This window comes from Diplotaxodon limnothrissa, linkage group LG10 (assembly GCF_057381915.1).
Source record: "Diplotaxodon limnothrissa isolate DT_005_m linkage group LG10, D_limnothrissa_male_GT1.1, whole genome shotgun sequence".
Classification (NCBI taxonomy): Eukaryota; Metazoa; Chordata; class Actinopteri; order Cichliformes; family Cichlidae; genus Diplotaxodon; species Diplotaxodon limnothrissa.
In genome coordinates this window covers 28,665,950-28,683,767 of record NC_140605.1, presented here as the reverse complement: position 1 = coordinate 28,683,767, position 17,818 = coordinate 28,665,950, and the positions used below count along the sequence as shown (strand labels likewise).

The window sequence follows — 17,818 nt, the reverse complement described above, 5'->3', positions numbered from 1 at the left end:
CATCCCTGACGTGCTCTCCGTTGTTTTTTCCCTGCTAATTTTAGCATCACGTGGTATAAGGCTCCGCCCTTGTCATTTGTTGAGCAGGAAGAGTGAGCGCTTGTTTTCATGCAGATTACGTCCCAGATCAAAATGCGGTACAGTCGTCGTCGTCGTCTTTTTTTTTTTTTTTTTTTTTTAAATCGTTGTCATTTGGAAATGAGATCGCACATAAGTATGAATCGAGATCGCGATTTTCTAACGATTAATCGTGCAGCCCTAATTGGAGTTAAATTGAAATAGGTTGGAGTCCAGATCAGAATCTTTTCCTAAACTTAACTGCTTGGCCCAGGGCTGGAGGGAAGCTAATTTTCAGTTCAGGAGTTTTAGGCTTAAAGCAGTGAAGGCAATTAGAGGTTACAGTTCAGTTCTTACTATCCTGTAGTTTTTCCTTATTGATGTGTTTCTTCTCAGTTTTCTCAGCAAAGTCCTGGTTTGGTACGCTCCAGTGTAACCGCTCACTATCTGTGCCCCTCTCTCTTTGTCCCTCAGCATGTGTTTGATGGTAAAAGGGGGGAAAAAAGCAGTAATTAATAAGCAGTCAGTCAGGGCAGCTTTATTGATTAAACAACTTTATCCATTATTTATGTAATAATTAGATTTTAAAGATTTTTATATGGAGCTCACTGGGTTTAAATGGGCTATACATACAGTATAAAGCTGATATGACTAGACTTATTTTTACTAGCACAATTTATCTGTTTTAGTTTGATTTTTTTTTATGTAAACACCAAACTATCTATCATCCCTGTGTGTGTGTTTAGTAAACGACATCATTTCATATATACCGCTTGCGCTGGTATTCTACCTGTCCTCCACGGCTAATTGCTTTGCCATCATCGCTCTCAGCAGGGGACTGCATTTGTTCAGAGGCTACAAAACTATTTAATGAGCGAGACATTTTACTTCACGCACAGATTGTTCTTTAGGATTTCTCTGGAGATCACTTTTTTCCTTTGAAATTACATTTAAGGCAAATTCTATGCAATATTTAGCTGCATAATTAATAGGCCATTTGACTCAACCGGGCATTTTTCTTGGTGACAGTTTGACAACACCATATTTAATAATAATTACCAGACGTCATTGTCCCTCACCAGTAGCTGCGTGCTCATTTGTTCTCCTGAACAAGTGTCTGTGATGGAACGACTAAGCTGCATGGGCTGGGGGGCAAATTCCCTCAGGTGGCAGCAGTCATTTGATCTATTACCATCCAGAGTCTGTGGTGTCACATCTGTACAAAGTGGAGCATGTAGCCTGCTTTTAGAGCAGACTAACCAACATGATGAATGCTAAATCTAATTTTGCGACTTTATTAAGTGACCTCAGTGTAACCATACAAAACATCCTATTGTTGCCAACATAAAAATTCTACCAGATATGGTCCACGTCGTCCTTTTTTCTTTTTAAATGTAAACTGCTAATAAAATTACATGCAGATTAACAAGCATTTCCAAGATACAGCTTGAAAAGTATGAAAACTGCTAAGAGCAATGTGTATTTTAAGAGCAGGTCACCATTTCGCATGGCGGCTTAAAAAAACACAAAGAAACTGGCACAACAGAGGAGATAACAGAATATGTCCAGCTAAACACGGCTAATTAGAGCTGTGACACGATAATTGGGGAGGATAAGAATAAACACACAGGTCATTAAATGTTTAGGGGTATGAGCTGCTTTTATTGAAGCAGACATGCTGAGAGCTAAACACGGTGGATTATACTAACTTTGTTCTCTATTAATCTGGCTGCAGACATGTGGGTCAAACTTAAAGTAGCTGCCCGGAAATGCAAATAATGTAAGAAGAATATTAATTAATGTCACGCGACGTCATCGCTGGATGCTTTTTATGCTATTTAGTACATCACATGCAATATAAATGAAATAAAAGAGCATGTTATTGACATTGCTCTCCGTGTCAGAAGAGCCAATGAAAAATAATTAATATGAAATAAGCTCAAATTTCACCAGCACAAAGTGCCTAATTTTTAAGGAATACTGGGCTTAATAAATATTCCGCTGTGGCAGATTCCTACATAAAAATCTAAAATACAAACTGCTTTAAAAGTGGACTTTTTCTGCTTTTCCATGAAGTGCTGTTTGCAATGCAAATCTTTGTACAGGGAAGGACGTTAATTCTCGACCCAATTCATTCTCTGAAAGAGACCCAAATGCATCACAAACTGTGGGCTCTAACTTGTGAACAATGCAGTGAAGGGTCAGAGGGTCAGATTAGGTTTAATCTTTTCACACCGGAATGCGTCTGCTCCTCTCCGTCAGCCTATCACAGCAGCTGCGTTAGTATGCAAAGCCAACAAACCATGTGTGTAATTTCTGCAGAATGTTGCAGAGAGCAGTCAGGTGCTTAGCTGCAGTTCAACAAGATGAAAGACACATCTGCAAATCTCACTTTTGCAGAGAATTCTGATGCCACTGCTGAGATTGGTTGACACACAGCATTTCTTTTCTATATTGAAACGCTGGAACAGAATCGTTCCTGATTATCCTGCCCATGCAGGATGTCATCTGTCTGATAATCCCCCCCCACATCCGACCTGCCAAATTTACCCCGGTTATAATCATAAGTTACAATAATGAACAAACAATCTATTTTTATTATAGCACTCAATTGATTGTATATTACAACTGGATACGCAATTCAATTCAATTTTATTTGGCACCTTGAATTCAAACACCCATAGAGCATACTGCAAATGTGCGCAGCCAGTTGTCAGCAGTAGATTGTGGTCTTGATCCTGTGCTGTTACGTTACATAGCAATCCAGTTAAATTCATCTAAGCAAATTTGCATCTCCTCTAGTTAACAGCAAAGCATCCTGGTATATTTCAGGATGATGTAAAGTAAAGAACGCAAACAAGCTTTCATCAGCTAAAGCTGCTGGTTGTTTGACGTCTCTTCGATAAGCGATTGGGGTTTGTGATTTTAGACAACCATTTCTAATGGTTGAGAAACACCCAGTCCTTAAGAAACTCCATCTAAAAATATTGCTTACTCGGGTGAAGGGTGAAGTTGGGTAAAGCAGCAGCGACCAGACACCAATGACCCGAAACATGTTAGTAAATCTAATATAGAAAGAAAAAATTGTGTGTGCGTGTGTGTGTTTGGGGGGGGTAGTCCATGAGTCAACACAGTCAGAGACCAGAAGTCCAGAGAGCCAGTCACACGAAACATACATCCTACAGCAGAAGAGGAATTGTTCCTGAACTTTGTAAAGGCCTGATCTGCTGCCATGGGAAACACTTTTTTGAGGTGTTTCCTTCTCGAAGGAGGTTTGACCAGTTATTAAATCTGAAGGTTCACTGACTTCTTCCCACAGCAGCGGGAATGTTTAAAGGAGGGGAGCTGAACTCAATTTCACTGAGGTCCACACTGGGGAAGGGGGATCACTTTGAGGGTCAAACATATGTGAATTACTGTTATTTTGTTTAATTTTCTGAAAAATTAAAAAAATATCTTAATATTGTTGTATTGTATGTTCCACATAAAGGCTTCCAAAATAAATAAAAATCAAGAAGCTGTCTAACCGTGGTATATCCCATGCATTATACACCCTAGTCTTCTGGCATGAAATCTGATGCACATAGAAAATGTAAAATACTGCTGTTTTTATGAATGTTCTCTTTAAATGGACAACCTGACTTAGTCATTTACTTTGCTATGACTACACTTGTCCTAATACCTCCATCACTCCAGATCCTCCAGAATTTGTTTGTAGCTCCAAGCCTTTTATCGTTACACCACAGACTGTCCCGTGCCTGTAGCCTCGTATTTCTGCTGTTGCTTCATTCCAATACGACAACGCACAATATACAAGATTGTCTCCTAGCATCTCTATTTCCTCAGTAAAAACACACAACTAAGTCTAACACTACTGCTGAAATCATCTGCCATCAACCATAAGCTCGCTTTAATTACTTTTGAGAAGGAGCGCTTCCTGGATTTCGACCCACTTCTCTTTGAGGTACTGTTTGGAAGTGACACGTATAGGCTCAAAAACTCCCAAAAGGCACCCCCTTTTCAAAGTAAAACTAAAATTCCTTTATTTTGATGGAAAGGTTGTGCAAAGAAATTATTCCATGTCGTGCCGGATTTAGTTGTATTCACAAAGGCTAATCGGCTAGCTCAAACAAAATGGAAAGAAAGGTAAGTTATTAAATATCTAAAATCTCCAATGCACTACCCTATAAAAACTAAAAGCCTGATTCTACCCAATGCTTGAATACTTAGCAACCAAAAGCAACAATAACGTCCAATCAGCCTGCTAAATTCATGTTGGTATCTCATTATCAACTCTCTTTGGCACATCGCATTGTAATGTAAAAACGCTGACATTTAAAACTGAAATAGGCATCAGCTGCTTCACTAATTGATTTTCTTTTACAAAAAAAGTCAATTTACTTTCTTACATCAACACACTCAAACACACAAAAATATAGCCTAATTAATAAAGAATGGCAGTGAAGTCATTCAAGGTTGTACAACACTCACGCCTCATGTCTCTGAAGTAGATTGTCTGTCTGTTGGGGTTGAGCAGCTGGATAACGGAGTCATCATTGTTCTTCACCCGGCAGCTGATGATCGCCATCTCTCCCTCCACCACGGTCACGTTGTCTGTCACCAGGTTCTGACTCACCACTGGACAAAACAAAGACACAGAAATTACGTTAGCATATATATATATATATATATATATATATATATATATATATATATCTTCAAATATCGAACAGATGATATGTAATTCTACTTTTTTTGACCAACTGTTTTAGTGCAATGCAATATTTAATGAGTCAACATTCAGCAGGTGGTGGACCAAGCCAGCTTAATGTGTGTCCAATAAACAGGAACTGAGAAAGCTGGGAAACCGCTCAGCAAGCCCACGGGCTGTGAAAAATTGGTCACAGGCGTCATTGGTCATCAGTAGCCAGTTAGACTTCTGCGCTTCCTTGTTTCACAAGCAATATCTCTGCCTGAAGAATGAAAAATGGATTCTTTGTAGCTACTTGGTTTGAAAAACTACAGTAATAATGTCCCAGACTTTGCTGTGGGGTAGCATCTATTGTTGTGGCTGATGGTGGACCTTGAGTGGCTTTGGTTTATTTCTAAATGATTACCACAAAACCAACACTTGGCAGCTTGTCAGTGGTGGGTGCTAGTTATGTTCATCCCCGCAATATTTTTTATTGGTGAGATACAAACACACACACACATGACTGGATGCTCCAGGCTAAATGGAAGCATGGACAAACGATAACAGGAAGTCAAAGCACAGAAGAAGTCAACAAATTAGGAAAACGGATAACTAACTTTTTCAATATGATAGTCATGTTTCTGTAAGAGAATAAAGCACCGTCAGGTAGAGGTGTGGAAGGGTCTGCAGGAGCACACATTAATGTACTTTTACTTGTTAAGCACCTTGGCATACCCTTGGTTCTTAAGTGTGCTTTATAAATAAAGTTTATTATTATTATTATTATTACTTCTATCAAACCTGTTTCCTAGAAATTACATTGTACTGCAACAGTAGCTGCATTTTTAAGGAAGCATAATTGTAATCAAATTAGTTTTTCATTAGCATAATGAGGAAATGTTTTTAATTAAGACATCTGGCAAATGGAAAAAAAATGTTGATAGTGAATATTCTCTGACAACATTTTTCCTTTTCCCCCCAAAATGTCATTTCTTGCATTACAATATCCAGTTACAGCAAATATGCAATTGTTAAACTTAAAGACCTTAAAAGACAGCAGTGCATCTGAAAACATAGATTCACAGATTTAATTGCAGCTGCTGACTCCTACCTACGTTAAGGGATTTTGTTTCTAACTCCACATACAGGCTTTGCTGTCACCACCTCCAAGCAAGTATGATGAGGTTTATAAATATCAGTCGTTAATTTAAAAAAATGCCTCTGATTAAAACTGGGAAATGGTTTACAGGTATATTTAGCTTTCGTCTTATTAACTGTATTATTCTGTTGTTACACATGGCTATCAACCTGTTTACCCATTCAAACACCATGACTAAAGTCAAATTGTCTTGTTGAACAGTGAACAGCATGATGTGTTTTAAAGGTAAGTGCAACCACACCTTACTTAGCACCAGTGTTGGGACTAACGCGTTATTAAGTAACGCGTTACAGTAACTACGTTATTATTGTGGTAACGAGCACGGTAACTAGTTATTATGCCAAAATCAGGAACGCGTTAGTCGTTACTGGGATTTAGATAGGGTCGTTACTCGTTACTTCGTGTGGTGGCTATCGCGGAGCTTCCACAGATTCAGTAACATTAGCAAGTGGTGGAGGCCAGCAGGTGGATGAAGGAAAAGGGACGCAGAAGGAAAAGAGACCCGAGGCGGCCACCGGTCCAAGTGTGAACTGAACTTCAGGTAAGAAGTTATGACCTGCAGTCTCTCTGGGTCAGATATGAACCAGGTTTAGGTGGAGTTTATTTTCGTTATTCTGACTTTTTCCATACTGCGTGCTAGCTAGCATGACGGAGTTTCTATACAGCTGGGTGGTGCTATGAAGTTAATGATGTTGCACTTTATTTTGTTCATAAGTTATTAGAGTTGCCAACCGTCCCGTCTGGTATTCAGAGAAAATATTACGCGTTTCTTATTGAGGTGAAAAGGAACAGTTAGTCCCGTAATTCAGCTACAATGAAAAAGGCACAAAGCTGGAGTTATTCTGTGTCTTTGCTGCACAGCTGCCTCTTCTTCTTTCATTCTCCCCCCTCCCTCTCCCGTTTCTACTTCAATCATGAAAACTGATCAATGATCAGCTGATCGGCTCTCTTGTTTGTTTATCGCTCACTTTGCGCCAGAAAGAGGAAACCAGCGGATGTCGCGCTAAACAACAGCAGCACGTTTAAGCTTGATCAGCTATTGTTAGAATTTATTTAATATTAAATTCTAGTATCAGCTGATGTTTGCTGGAGCCACAGCTGCAAAAAAGCTGCTGGTCAGGATGTCGGTTTGGATATGTGGTGAGAGGGAAACATGAAGATGAAACCAGGAGATGTCCTTACTGGATCATCAGAGCTGAACAGGTGATGGAGAAACAGGTTTACCTTTTAGGTGACATGAATGAGTTGAAGGGAAGTTATGAACTGTTTCTGAGAGACAAATAACCCCAGGATCCTTTTTTAGGTAGCTGACAGCTGGTAACTGTGCAGGGGCGGGTCTAGCAAAGTGTTGCCAGGGCATTAACAGGGAAAAGGGGGCACAAAGAAATATTTTTCTTTCTTATTCTCATTTAAAATGTCTCGCTTTTAAAAAATAATTATCTGAATCTTACAACAAACGATTGATAGATTGATGCATATATACCATCAAGACAGTGAACATCACTGTCACAACAGTGTTTATTTTCATTCAAAGGCTTTATGATTTTTCCTATGATGGTGGGCCAGTCTCTAGTCAAAATGTCCGGGCCAATTTTCTGTCCCAGTCCAGCCCTGTATGCAGCTCATCTGCAGTCTGGTGTTACCTACATCTTCCTATTCAGAAGGCAGAATTTCCAAGTTCTGAGTACAATCGAAAGCACCACGACTGCAGTTTTTGTGTTGGATGTAAAAGGCGCACATGACTCTGTGACGTAGGCTAGAATCATGGCAGCAGTCAATGACGGTCCAGGCGTGGGATTTCTCTCGTGGAAATGTGCACATTATCTTTTCCTTTCTATTGGTAGGTGGCACAGTGCACTTGTGGCAAGTAAGCAAGCTAGAAGACTGGAAAAGTTATGGAAGAAACACATTAACAAGAGAATTCTGAGTAAAACCAAAGTTACTTTCCCTAGTAACTAGTTACTTTGAAAGTAACGAGTAACTTGAAGTAACTGAGTTACTTTTGAGAGAAGTAACTAGTAATGTAACTAAGTTACTATTTTAAAGTAACTTACCCAACACTGCTTAGCACAAAGAGCAAACCTTCTGCTCAAAACTTGGTTGACTTTTCCAGCTGGTTACCTTTGAAAGTTTGTCTGTCATTGAGACTGAGCGAAAAAGCCTTCAGGACACTAGAAGGCATTACATCTACACACCTTCCTTTATAACAGCACCACAAACACTGGATCTATATACAGTAGGAAGCATATCATGAGCAGCAGCGAGTGCTGATGACTCCATCTCTGTGTTTATACAAGGGCATTAAGGCAGAGTGTTGACTGTAGGTCACCTGCATTTTGGAAGTGCTCGAAGCCAAATGTAGTACTTGTGCAAAAGTAGAAAATGGAGTAGAAAAATGAAGTGAAGCCTGTGAGGTAGTTCAGTTAGTTCAACTCGAACTGCACTGTTTAATACACACCCACTCCTTTCACATCATATACCCAACACACCCTCTTATATGGTGGTTTATACTGGAACTGCAAAACTGACATACACTGAATTTTTGTCTCCCGTTTTTGACCCCTCTATGCCAACAGAATCCACCTGTAACCGGGTGGTTATTTACTCATTACTCTCAAATTTCTATATGTCATATATGTGTGGGGAGTGACAAGCTTGAAGCCTGCACCTCAAACGTTACCTGTACTCTGCTGGAACAGAGGAGTGAGGCCTTTTTTTAAATAAATATATATATATCAGACACACAGGAGATGTAAGACTGAAACAACACAGCCCAAACTTTTTCTGTGCTGACACGGTTAAGGACAGAACAATAAATACTTCATGCATCTTTCTGCAGAGTAGCTGTGGGTAGCCTCTTTGTAAAGTTACTACTGTACACTGGTGAACTCAGATGAACTCGGTGCAGACACGCCATGATTGAAGGCCTATTCACACCCTGCAGAGGGTGTGCATGCGTGGAACATTTGCTGCTATACGGCACTGCATACATCTCCTCAGACATTACTCTGTTATGTATACTGTTCCACAGAATATTCGTGTTGGCATGGTGCAGATCACCTGAGTGTCAGCAAGGATACAAGATCCATGGTTTTCTTCCACTGGGACACACTAGACCAGATAAAACAATAAACTGTCAAGCCTGACGCCCAACATATGTCAGACCGGACTATTTTCAGCCTGATATTGTGCAATCTGAGACCATCATCACCAGTCTCTGCTGGCCAATGCTGCTTTTGATTAGTTTTAATTTAATATAATGAAGGATCACACTGCAGCAGCATCGCACCTAATAAATATGACAGCTATTATAAACAGTTTAATAAGAGGCTACAACTTCCTAATGGGGTTGGGAGTTTCTAGTAAATTATTTTTATAACTATTGAATTTATGCTTAATTCAAAATGAGAGCTGCTGATAATGTGCGAAGTTGCTGCTGTATATGAATACATCACATCGGTATGCGGGGCTAAACAAATGTAAAATGCACCAATAAATGAACGCTGCTATTGTTGCTCCTCCATTCCTCGCCATACAAAGGAGGCTGCTGTTTTGCCATTACTCTGATTGCAGTTCGAGAAACTATGGATAAAGTGTTTGAACCCCCCCCCACACACACACACCATCACCACCACCAGCCCATACTTCCCTCCTACATGATGATGAAAATAGAATCACAAATATATCTTCTCAGTTAGGCTAAAAGGGCCGACTCAGGGGTGGAGTGGGGGGGTGAACAGTGAAGGAAACTGAAAGAACACAGGAAACATCAACTGCTAATTTGCATGCCTCAGTTGTCAAGCACCTCTAAATATCCCTGCCATTTAGAAGACAAGGAGGATGAGGTGGGAAGAGAGAAATTGCATCCTCTGATGCTGACAGATAAGGATAGACAGCTTAACAAACGAGATTCAAATCAGCATCCCTCGGTGGCCTGAACGCAGCCCTAAATAAATGAACCGCACTGTCTTTAATATTCAAGACCGAACCTCATTTTTCAAAGATGTTGCAGAGGTGGGTGGTAGGGTGGGCATCTGGTTATGATAATACTACTACTACTTGTGTACTACAAAATGCATTTCAAGACATCCGCTGAAGGTTACAAGGCAGCAGCAGGGTGCTGCAAGGTGCCTGCTAACTTGCGTTGTAAGTCACTGGAAGTAGCAGGAAGGACTTCAAACGGTGGCTGTCTTGTCAGCTGCTTAATTGTTCCTGTTGTGCAAAATAAACAAGTCTGACATGCTGGAAAACAGTGCAGGGAGGTGGAGGAGCTTTACACTAATTAATGGCCAACAACAACCATGTGCCACAGCCACCTACGACACCACCAGAGGAGCTTTAGAAAAGTAGTCCTGACATTGGAGTGGACAACGGCTGTAAAAATCTAGAAGGTGACGTTTTGTTTTTCTTTTTTGCTCAAATGTTTAGAGAGGGAAGTGTGTCAGAAGGTCACCGTGAAGAACCAAGTTATTCTCAGGTACTTAAAGTTTTCTGGTTCCCTGCTCTTCTGAGTCCAAACTTGAAGTGATTTGTCCTGTGGAAAGTATTTACTTCTTTGTGAAACGGAAAAAAAAATGTCTGTCTGTTTTGATCATTTTATCATAACCGTGTCACCCGTTTGAGCCTAAAACAGCTGTTTGGATGTCACCGTGACATATGCATCAGAGTATCTTCAAGTGATCGTGGAATAAATATGCAGATTGGCCGTGTGCTTCCTCAGTACCTGTGAAGGATTTATATAATGTGCCCGTAAGCCCTTTTTGATGTGTGATAACTCATCAAGAAGTGTGACAAGTGTTGCAGCATTACGATTACCAAGTGAGGGGTAGGAGTAAAGGACTAATGATACCCTGCCTTCAAACAAAAGTCTCACACTGAAGCTTTTAGCGAGGTGCATTTAGCTACCACTGACAGTCCTGCAGCACAGTATGACAACAGTAGGAGATAAACTCTCATAACTGAAACAGACATTATGATAATGGCACATCAGAGATGGTGGGAGTGATATGTAATTGCTAGCCTGAGCTGCACTTAATGCATTTCCTCCAAATGTTTAAATCCATCACTTAATTTGCCTTTTCCATTAAAAAAGGAGCTCGTGCGTTTAGACACAAATAAAAAAAGCACTATTGCCATCCATTTGACCGCCGGACAGATGAAGAGACCAACAGTGTAACGACAGAACCCGAGCAAACAGCAGACAGAAGTCAAACACAGGTAAGCAGTGTTGGGGATTTAATAGCAGTAAGCAGTTGAGAGGCACCATGGGAAAGTTGGAAGGCTCATTTCTTGGTCAGTCTCACAGCTTTGTTAGTATTCAGCAAAGCTTGCGAGTGCACATCTTTCCTATTTCCAATGCAATATATGACATATACTCGGAATAGTAGAATAATCTGCATGAATCTAGACCAGGGAACTGCCACTGTATAGGCATAAATCACTGCTTTATTGACCTGATATTCTCAGGCTTCACAGTCTGCAGCAGCTGCTGGAAAGTATAATATGATTATAGGAAAGCATATAATAATGACTGGAGAGCTCACTGACAATGATGAAATACTGTATGGTAGATTTTTGTTGACTGCTATCCTTTACATCCAAAAGATAATGGCTTTTAATAATTAAAAAATAAAAAATCAACTTAAAGGCTTTTTTGGAATGACAAATATAAATGAGCTTTATTCTGCTTCATTTGAACAATGTACCTTTCTCTTGGGGACTGGTGGAAATTACTTAAATATCCCTTTGGTGCTTTCCTAAATGATTAAATATTTCAAGAGTCTGCTTAAGAGAAATATTTTAAATGAAAACTTTAAATATCTGAGAAAAGCAACTTTAATTTCAGCTTCAGCATTACTTAGGAGGGCAATTTCACTGCTGGCTCATCACATACTGGCGATAAATGCACTCTGTACCCACTTTGTGTGATTTTAAATGTAAAGAGCATTCCTAAAGACTTCAAGAGACACCACTCAGTGTCTGAGATAGAGTCTGCCAGTGTCTGAAGTCAGAGGCAAATGTTGTTTCGCTGGTGTCATCACTGTTGCTGCAGTAAAATGGCGAGAAGCTGTGGTTATGTGTTTAATGTTGTGAAAAGAGGCATTTTGAATCCAAAACATTATCTTTTTTTCTGCCACTGTAAAGAGTAAAAGTCAAAAAGCAAGACTGTGATTAATGCTCACAATGTCTGCAACAAATGCTGGTGTCACGACAGGAAAAACCCAGATCAGAAACTACAGCACGACCAAAAATGACTGTGACAATATGCAATGAATTTGACTCGTTGGCAGTGACCAATCATTGTGGTGAAAGGCAGTAAGACAGTCAATCTGCTATCAGCCAGTTTGTGCTTGAAGGGGTTCAAGTTGGTAATTACAGAAATTATACAGTGAAAGTATTATTATTATTTCATAACCAGAAAACAAACAGTTGCAACACGTTTTTTTGAGTCTCATACCGAAAGAGATGCATCATGAGCAAGTTGTGCTCATTAGCACAGACTGATTGATTGCAGTGTGATGGTGGCGTGTCTGAGAGTGATTGCAGTCGGTCTGAACCGTAACTGTGCAGAGAAAGGTAGCCTGTGCAAACACCAAACAATCAAAAGTGGTTGCTGTTACAGCCTCTGGCCTTGGAGGAAGTGGGCCGGCCTTCCTGTAAGGAAATTCAAGGGTGCCGGTCCTCATAGAGCATTGGCTGCTGGGGGATCCTCGGCATTCAACGGACCAATGACGCGGCTGTCCGCGACTACAAAAGGCTGGCGATTCTTCACTTGAGGGGGACTCTTTGTTGTGAACAGACTGTGTAGGCTGTACCTCCTGCCTCTGCACCTCTGTCTATGTGTCGCTGCCCTTATGATTAGTGTTCTTTGTATTTGAATGTGTTATTTGAACGTGTGAGAGTACGTTGGCTTTATTTACTTGCCTAGTGAGTCGCTTCACAAACGGTTTTCAGTTTCGGCAATAAACTTTGTTTTTTAATCTGATCGTCCTGGCTTTGGGCTCGTTTATGTTACCTCCCCTGTCGCATAGCAGAGCCGGGTTGTAACTAGAGGATTCACTGGGAAACCATTGATTTTTCCTGGTCGCAAGAAGGTTTGCGTCCTATTTTTTGCCAAATGTGACTGAGAAACAATACAGATTTTTGCATGTTTTGTAGATTTTTGCAACCAATAAGTTATCCCAGAGCACAACCTGCACTGGTGAAAGGGTCTTCAGTGTGTCAAAATATGATCAATCCTGGTCTTGACCAAGAATTACTAAATGTGACAAGTTGGGAGGGCAAATGTGTGGTACTGGGACACTGGATATTGTATTAGACCACTGTGTGCTGAACAGGGCATTAACACAAATATTTGTACTGACCCACTACCCGCCCCCTGGCTCTATCAGCTAACTAATGTTGCAAATATGGGAGATACATAATTATTTGGAGTACATTTGGAGCACAGTGTTGTTTCTAGTAATGATTGTGGTAGAAGTGATGTCTGTGCAGTGGAAGGAATATATAGGGTAATGCATGTGGATGTGTATTGATAAATGTCTGTGCTATTTTATTTTTCAGCCTCATTAGAGAAGTCAAACCTGTAGCCTTTGGATACTACTGCATGTGTAGTCTGAGCAATAACTATACCTTCAGCCAAAGCTTGAAATACAACAAGTATGCAAAGCTGCTACATGAAATCTGAACAATAAATCAGTGTCACATCATCTGTCCTCTGTACCATCTAAGAGTGTTTCCTCAACGTGTCAATGTATTGTAAATGGATTGAGCAGATGTGGAAGAGGAGGAATGGGGGGGGGGGGAAGAACACCATGAGATAACCCCAAAATTACTGGGAGGACATGCAGAAAATCAACGTACAGCTTGGATACAGAGACTTCATCCTTTAATCAGCACTCCAGGAAAAAACTTCAAATTCAGTATGGGCCACACTTATGTTTTTTCATTGCGTGTCCTTTTTTTAAAGGAGGGCAAATAAGAAAAGATGGAGAAAAAATATTTTGACTGCAGGGCAAATCACCTGATCATGACTACCTAATGAACTAAAAAACTCCTTGATGTATTCTGATGTATTCCCAGGTTACTTGTTACCTGAATAATCTTCAAACATTACAGATTCCACCACAGTAGTTGTGTTTTAACTGCATATTAATAGCTCCACAGGGTTAACTAGTATAAGCAGGTACATCTTAGCAACAACAGCAGAGCATACAGACATTAAATCACACCAGTGACTATCCAGAAGGTCTAGAGGGGTCTATAAATAATTTTTATGCTATGACAAATGCAAACAAATATTTAAAATAGTTGGAATGTGTCTTTTAAGCTCTAGCATGAACTAAGTAACATGTACATCTAACATTTGCTGCTTTGTCAATAGCCAGCAACACATTTGGCCCATGGCACTGAGAGGGGACAAGATTTAAGCCCGTGGCCATCCAAGTCAAAAAGTCAGAGCAGCCAATCCTAGATTAAAGTTGTCAGACAATGACACTCCACACTTCACTGTGCAAAGCTAGCCTCAGGCCCAAATTCACTAATAGAGGGAAAGAATGTCATGTTCCATTTGCCGAGGCTAACAGCTGCATATTTCCATTTGATTCGGAAAGAATTGTATGCATATTAAGTTAGGTCACAGCGATGGCCACCATGACAGTGATGACGATTATCAACGGAAAATTAAACCCACTGTAATGCAGATATCAAAATGCATTGGAAAATGATCTTGGATATGTTCTTTGATTCACTCTCTGAGAATCGGTTTGTAGATTTTGTTCTGTACATAATGACACTTGTATACGGGATTGAAAGATAAAAAGGTTGCTGAAAAGATCAAATATTAATCCAAGAATCAGTCTGTCGATGTATCTTTTTTTCACATATCAGCTCTCCCTGTGGTGATATTAGTAGTAATAGTACTGCTGTTGCATTTTTTATCAGCTCCGGTATTAAACATGCATTTATTAATGCCTTGTTTTAGTCAGGAACATGATGCAACGTACAGTAATCTTATACAACACGGTACATTTTATATATAGTTATATATATTTAACATTTGTGTGCCGTGATGCTCTCAGCACAGCTTGCGATCACCGCAACCAATCGAGAGATATTGATTTCCCTTTGACATTCAAAAGGGCTGCGTGTATCTGAGTACATGCTTAGTGAACAGCATACAATCATTTTCTTCTATTTTCTTGGTGAGGTTCCTGCTGATAAAATGACAAATCTTTGTGCACTGGCCCATACAATATGCGTGTGGGTGAGTGTGCTTTTGTGCGAGGCGCAGAGAGAGTGACCGTGTTCGTGTTTTGCACTTGCTCGATGCGAGCGGTCCTGTCTGATTACATGTTTCCACAGATGCGCATGAGCACGATTGATTATGAGTGTCTGTGTTGAATGCACAGAGATGATTTCTGAACATGTGTATATAAGTACAGCGATATCAGCTCTGAGGTCATTCTTTACAACCATAATCAGTACAGATCAAAGACGCTAATGATGCTCAAGGAAGTACTGCAGAGCAGTCTCGTTTTTTTTTCTCCTGTCACAAGTAAAAATGCAAAAAAGAAAATGCTCAGCAGGACAAGAAATAGAGGCACATCCATGTTCAAGCAAATATAACAGCTCATTGTTCACCTTGGTGCATGCAGATATGCAGACATTTTTATTTTTTCTGCTTGAAGTCCTACTTTTTGCCTCATTTTGCTGAAACACATATTATATATTATCACTGATGACAGAAATACATTAATCAATGTTGGAAAAAGAAGCACAGAAATTGGATTAAGACAAGAAGACTTCCAGACATTCTCTCTCCTCTACTTTCAGACCAGCAGCCAGACCAAACACCGCTGCAGATGGTGTGATCGTACCAGACAAAAAAGAGCCAACCCAAGTTAGCTTAGACTAAAGGTTTTTTCCTCTACTTGGCCATCTTCTGGGTATTGACCTGTTGTATTAAAAACTACTGGATAGCCAGTTAAAATGGATGAATGGATTATAGGAAATTAAAATTAAGAAATAGGAAATCAGAGACTGTCCATGCATTTTTAGACAGATTAAGAATCTGCACAGTCATAACACAAGACACTAGTGGGAGGTTTCTGTGTTTTGCGTTAGTGATGCTTGGTCCATAATTTTTGTTCGTTACTGCAGTTTAAATCCCTCCAGCTGCAAATGCTAGAACATGAAAAGTGCATGACCCAAGACCAAAAGGCTCTGGAGTGGGTTATTAAGACCAGCTAGAATACCATTGTGAAAATGATGAGGTGGTGAGTCCAAAGAACAGCAGTCCCACCACTGCCTGTTATTAAGTTACTGGACGAAATTAGGCAAATTCAGTCATTTATTTATGTTTTTGCATCTTTTACAAGTTGCCCTAAGGGACTACTTATGCAGTGTGTTTACACATTCGTCATGTCGCTCGGTTACTTAAATGATCTACAAACTCAAGTTTTAAAAAAGCACCAGGACAGCCCAACTTACATAAAGGAGAAAACAAAGAAACAAAGTAAAAGGTTCTTGCCACAGTATGTAATTAGTAACATTTAATGTAGATAACATCAATTTTAGCCATTTGCACAAACTCTCTAAAGACTATAACGCATTATAAATCCACTTTAATATAGGAGTGGCTATAAATGATGACCAGCAATCGCTCCAGAGTGCTTTTAGTGATGGAAATTTAACAGTATGCGCTCTACATGCCCAAAATACATGATTAACAAGTCACCTTTGTATTTGTAGTAACGTGAAGAAACCAACAAGCAACCAAGCTCTGCAACTTTAAATCAGATTATATGTCCATACTGATGTGATTTTGCTCACATAAACCAGTTTATTTGGAAGAAATAAAATAGACTGTAAGCCAAAAAGTAGCCAACAATTCCCCATAGCTCAGGAAAATTAAAGCGTTCATGTGCGTGTAACTGCAGCATGGTAAATGGACTGGTAGCATTTTTCTACTCCGAGCACTCAAAGTGCTTCTATGCTTTAAAGCACTTTGTAACTATCACACATACTCCAAATGCTATTACACTGAGAGTGTTTTGGGGTTAGGTATCTTTGCCCAAGGACACTTTGACATCCAGACTAGAGGAGCTGGGGATCGAATCATCAGCATTCCAATTAGTGGTCGACCCGCTCTATCTCCTCAGCGACAGCAGTGGATACTTATGGGTAATAATTTTTCTGTTGATCTGTTTTCTTTTATAACCTACTTTGTCCACACTGGAGGTTTGTTCTTTTGACCTCCTGCTTTTCAGACATCTTTGTAAAGACAATGTTCCCAGTGTTCCCAGACCGTGTAATTACTTTGTGGCACGATAGTTACAAGAGCCAAAAAAAAAAGCTACGACTTTGCTTTTCATATTTGAGCTTGTCATTCCAACCAGCACTTACCGTGTGAATGCTGTGTTAGTACAGCCGCCTGGCGGCTAGAGGCAGCCGAGAAAAGGTCAAGATCCTTGTACAGCCTGACCACTTCAAACAGTGGAATCCCTCTTGGCAAGGATTTGAAGGAGGCAGTTCACTTAATCTGTCTGTAAACCACGGGAATTTCAAATATATGACATACAGAATTTATGGGAGACGATCCCATTGGTCAGTTTAGAGATGAGACTTAACTATCAGCACGCAGCAGACACAGAGATTGTATGTAATGGTCACTGCCCCAGAATAAGCTATAACAAGGTAATCTGTCATTTTTAAAAGAAAGACATGTTGGATAAAAATAAAATAGATTGATTTTAAGAGTATAGAAAACACACTTCTGCCTATAAATGCAGGTGGGCATGATGTTTACAACTGAAGAAATCAGCACAGAATATATATGTTTGTGTGTGTGCTTTCCATTTAAAAGAATTCTTTTTATTATATATCATATTTGTGAGGTGTTCACAAAT

General features: G+C 39.9%; 1 protein-coding gene across 1 annotated transcript in view; it reads right to left on the bottom strand.

Moving 5' to 3' along the window:
• cadm1a (cell adhesion molecule 1a) overlaps positions 1–17,818 on the bottom strand; it is a 485,577-nt gene that overhangs the window by 127,573 nt on the left and 340,186 nt on the right. Inside the window, exon 3 of the mRNA XM_085364061.1 lies at positions 4,549–4,695. Within this exon, the coding sequence (XP_085220187.1) occupies positions 4,549–4,695 (147 nt within the window). The remainder of the gene's footprint in view (positions 1–4,548; positions 4,696–17,818) is intronic.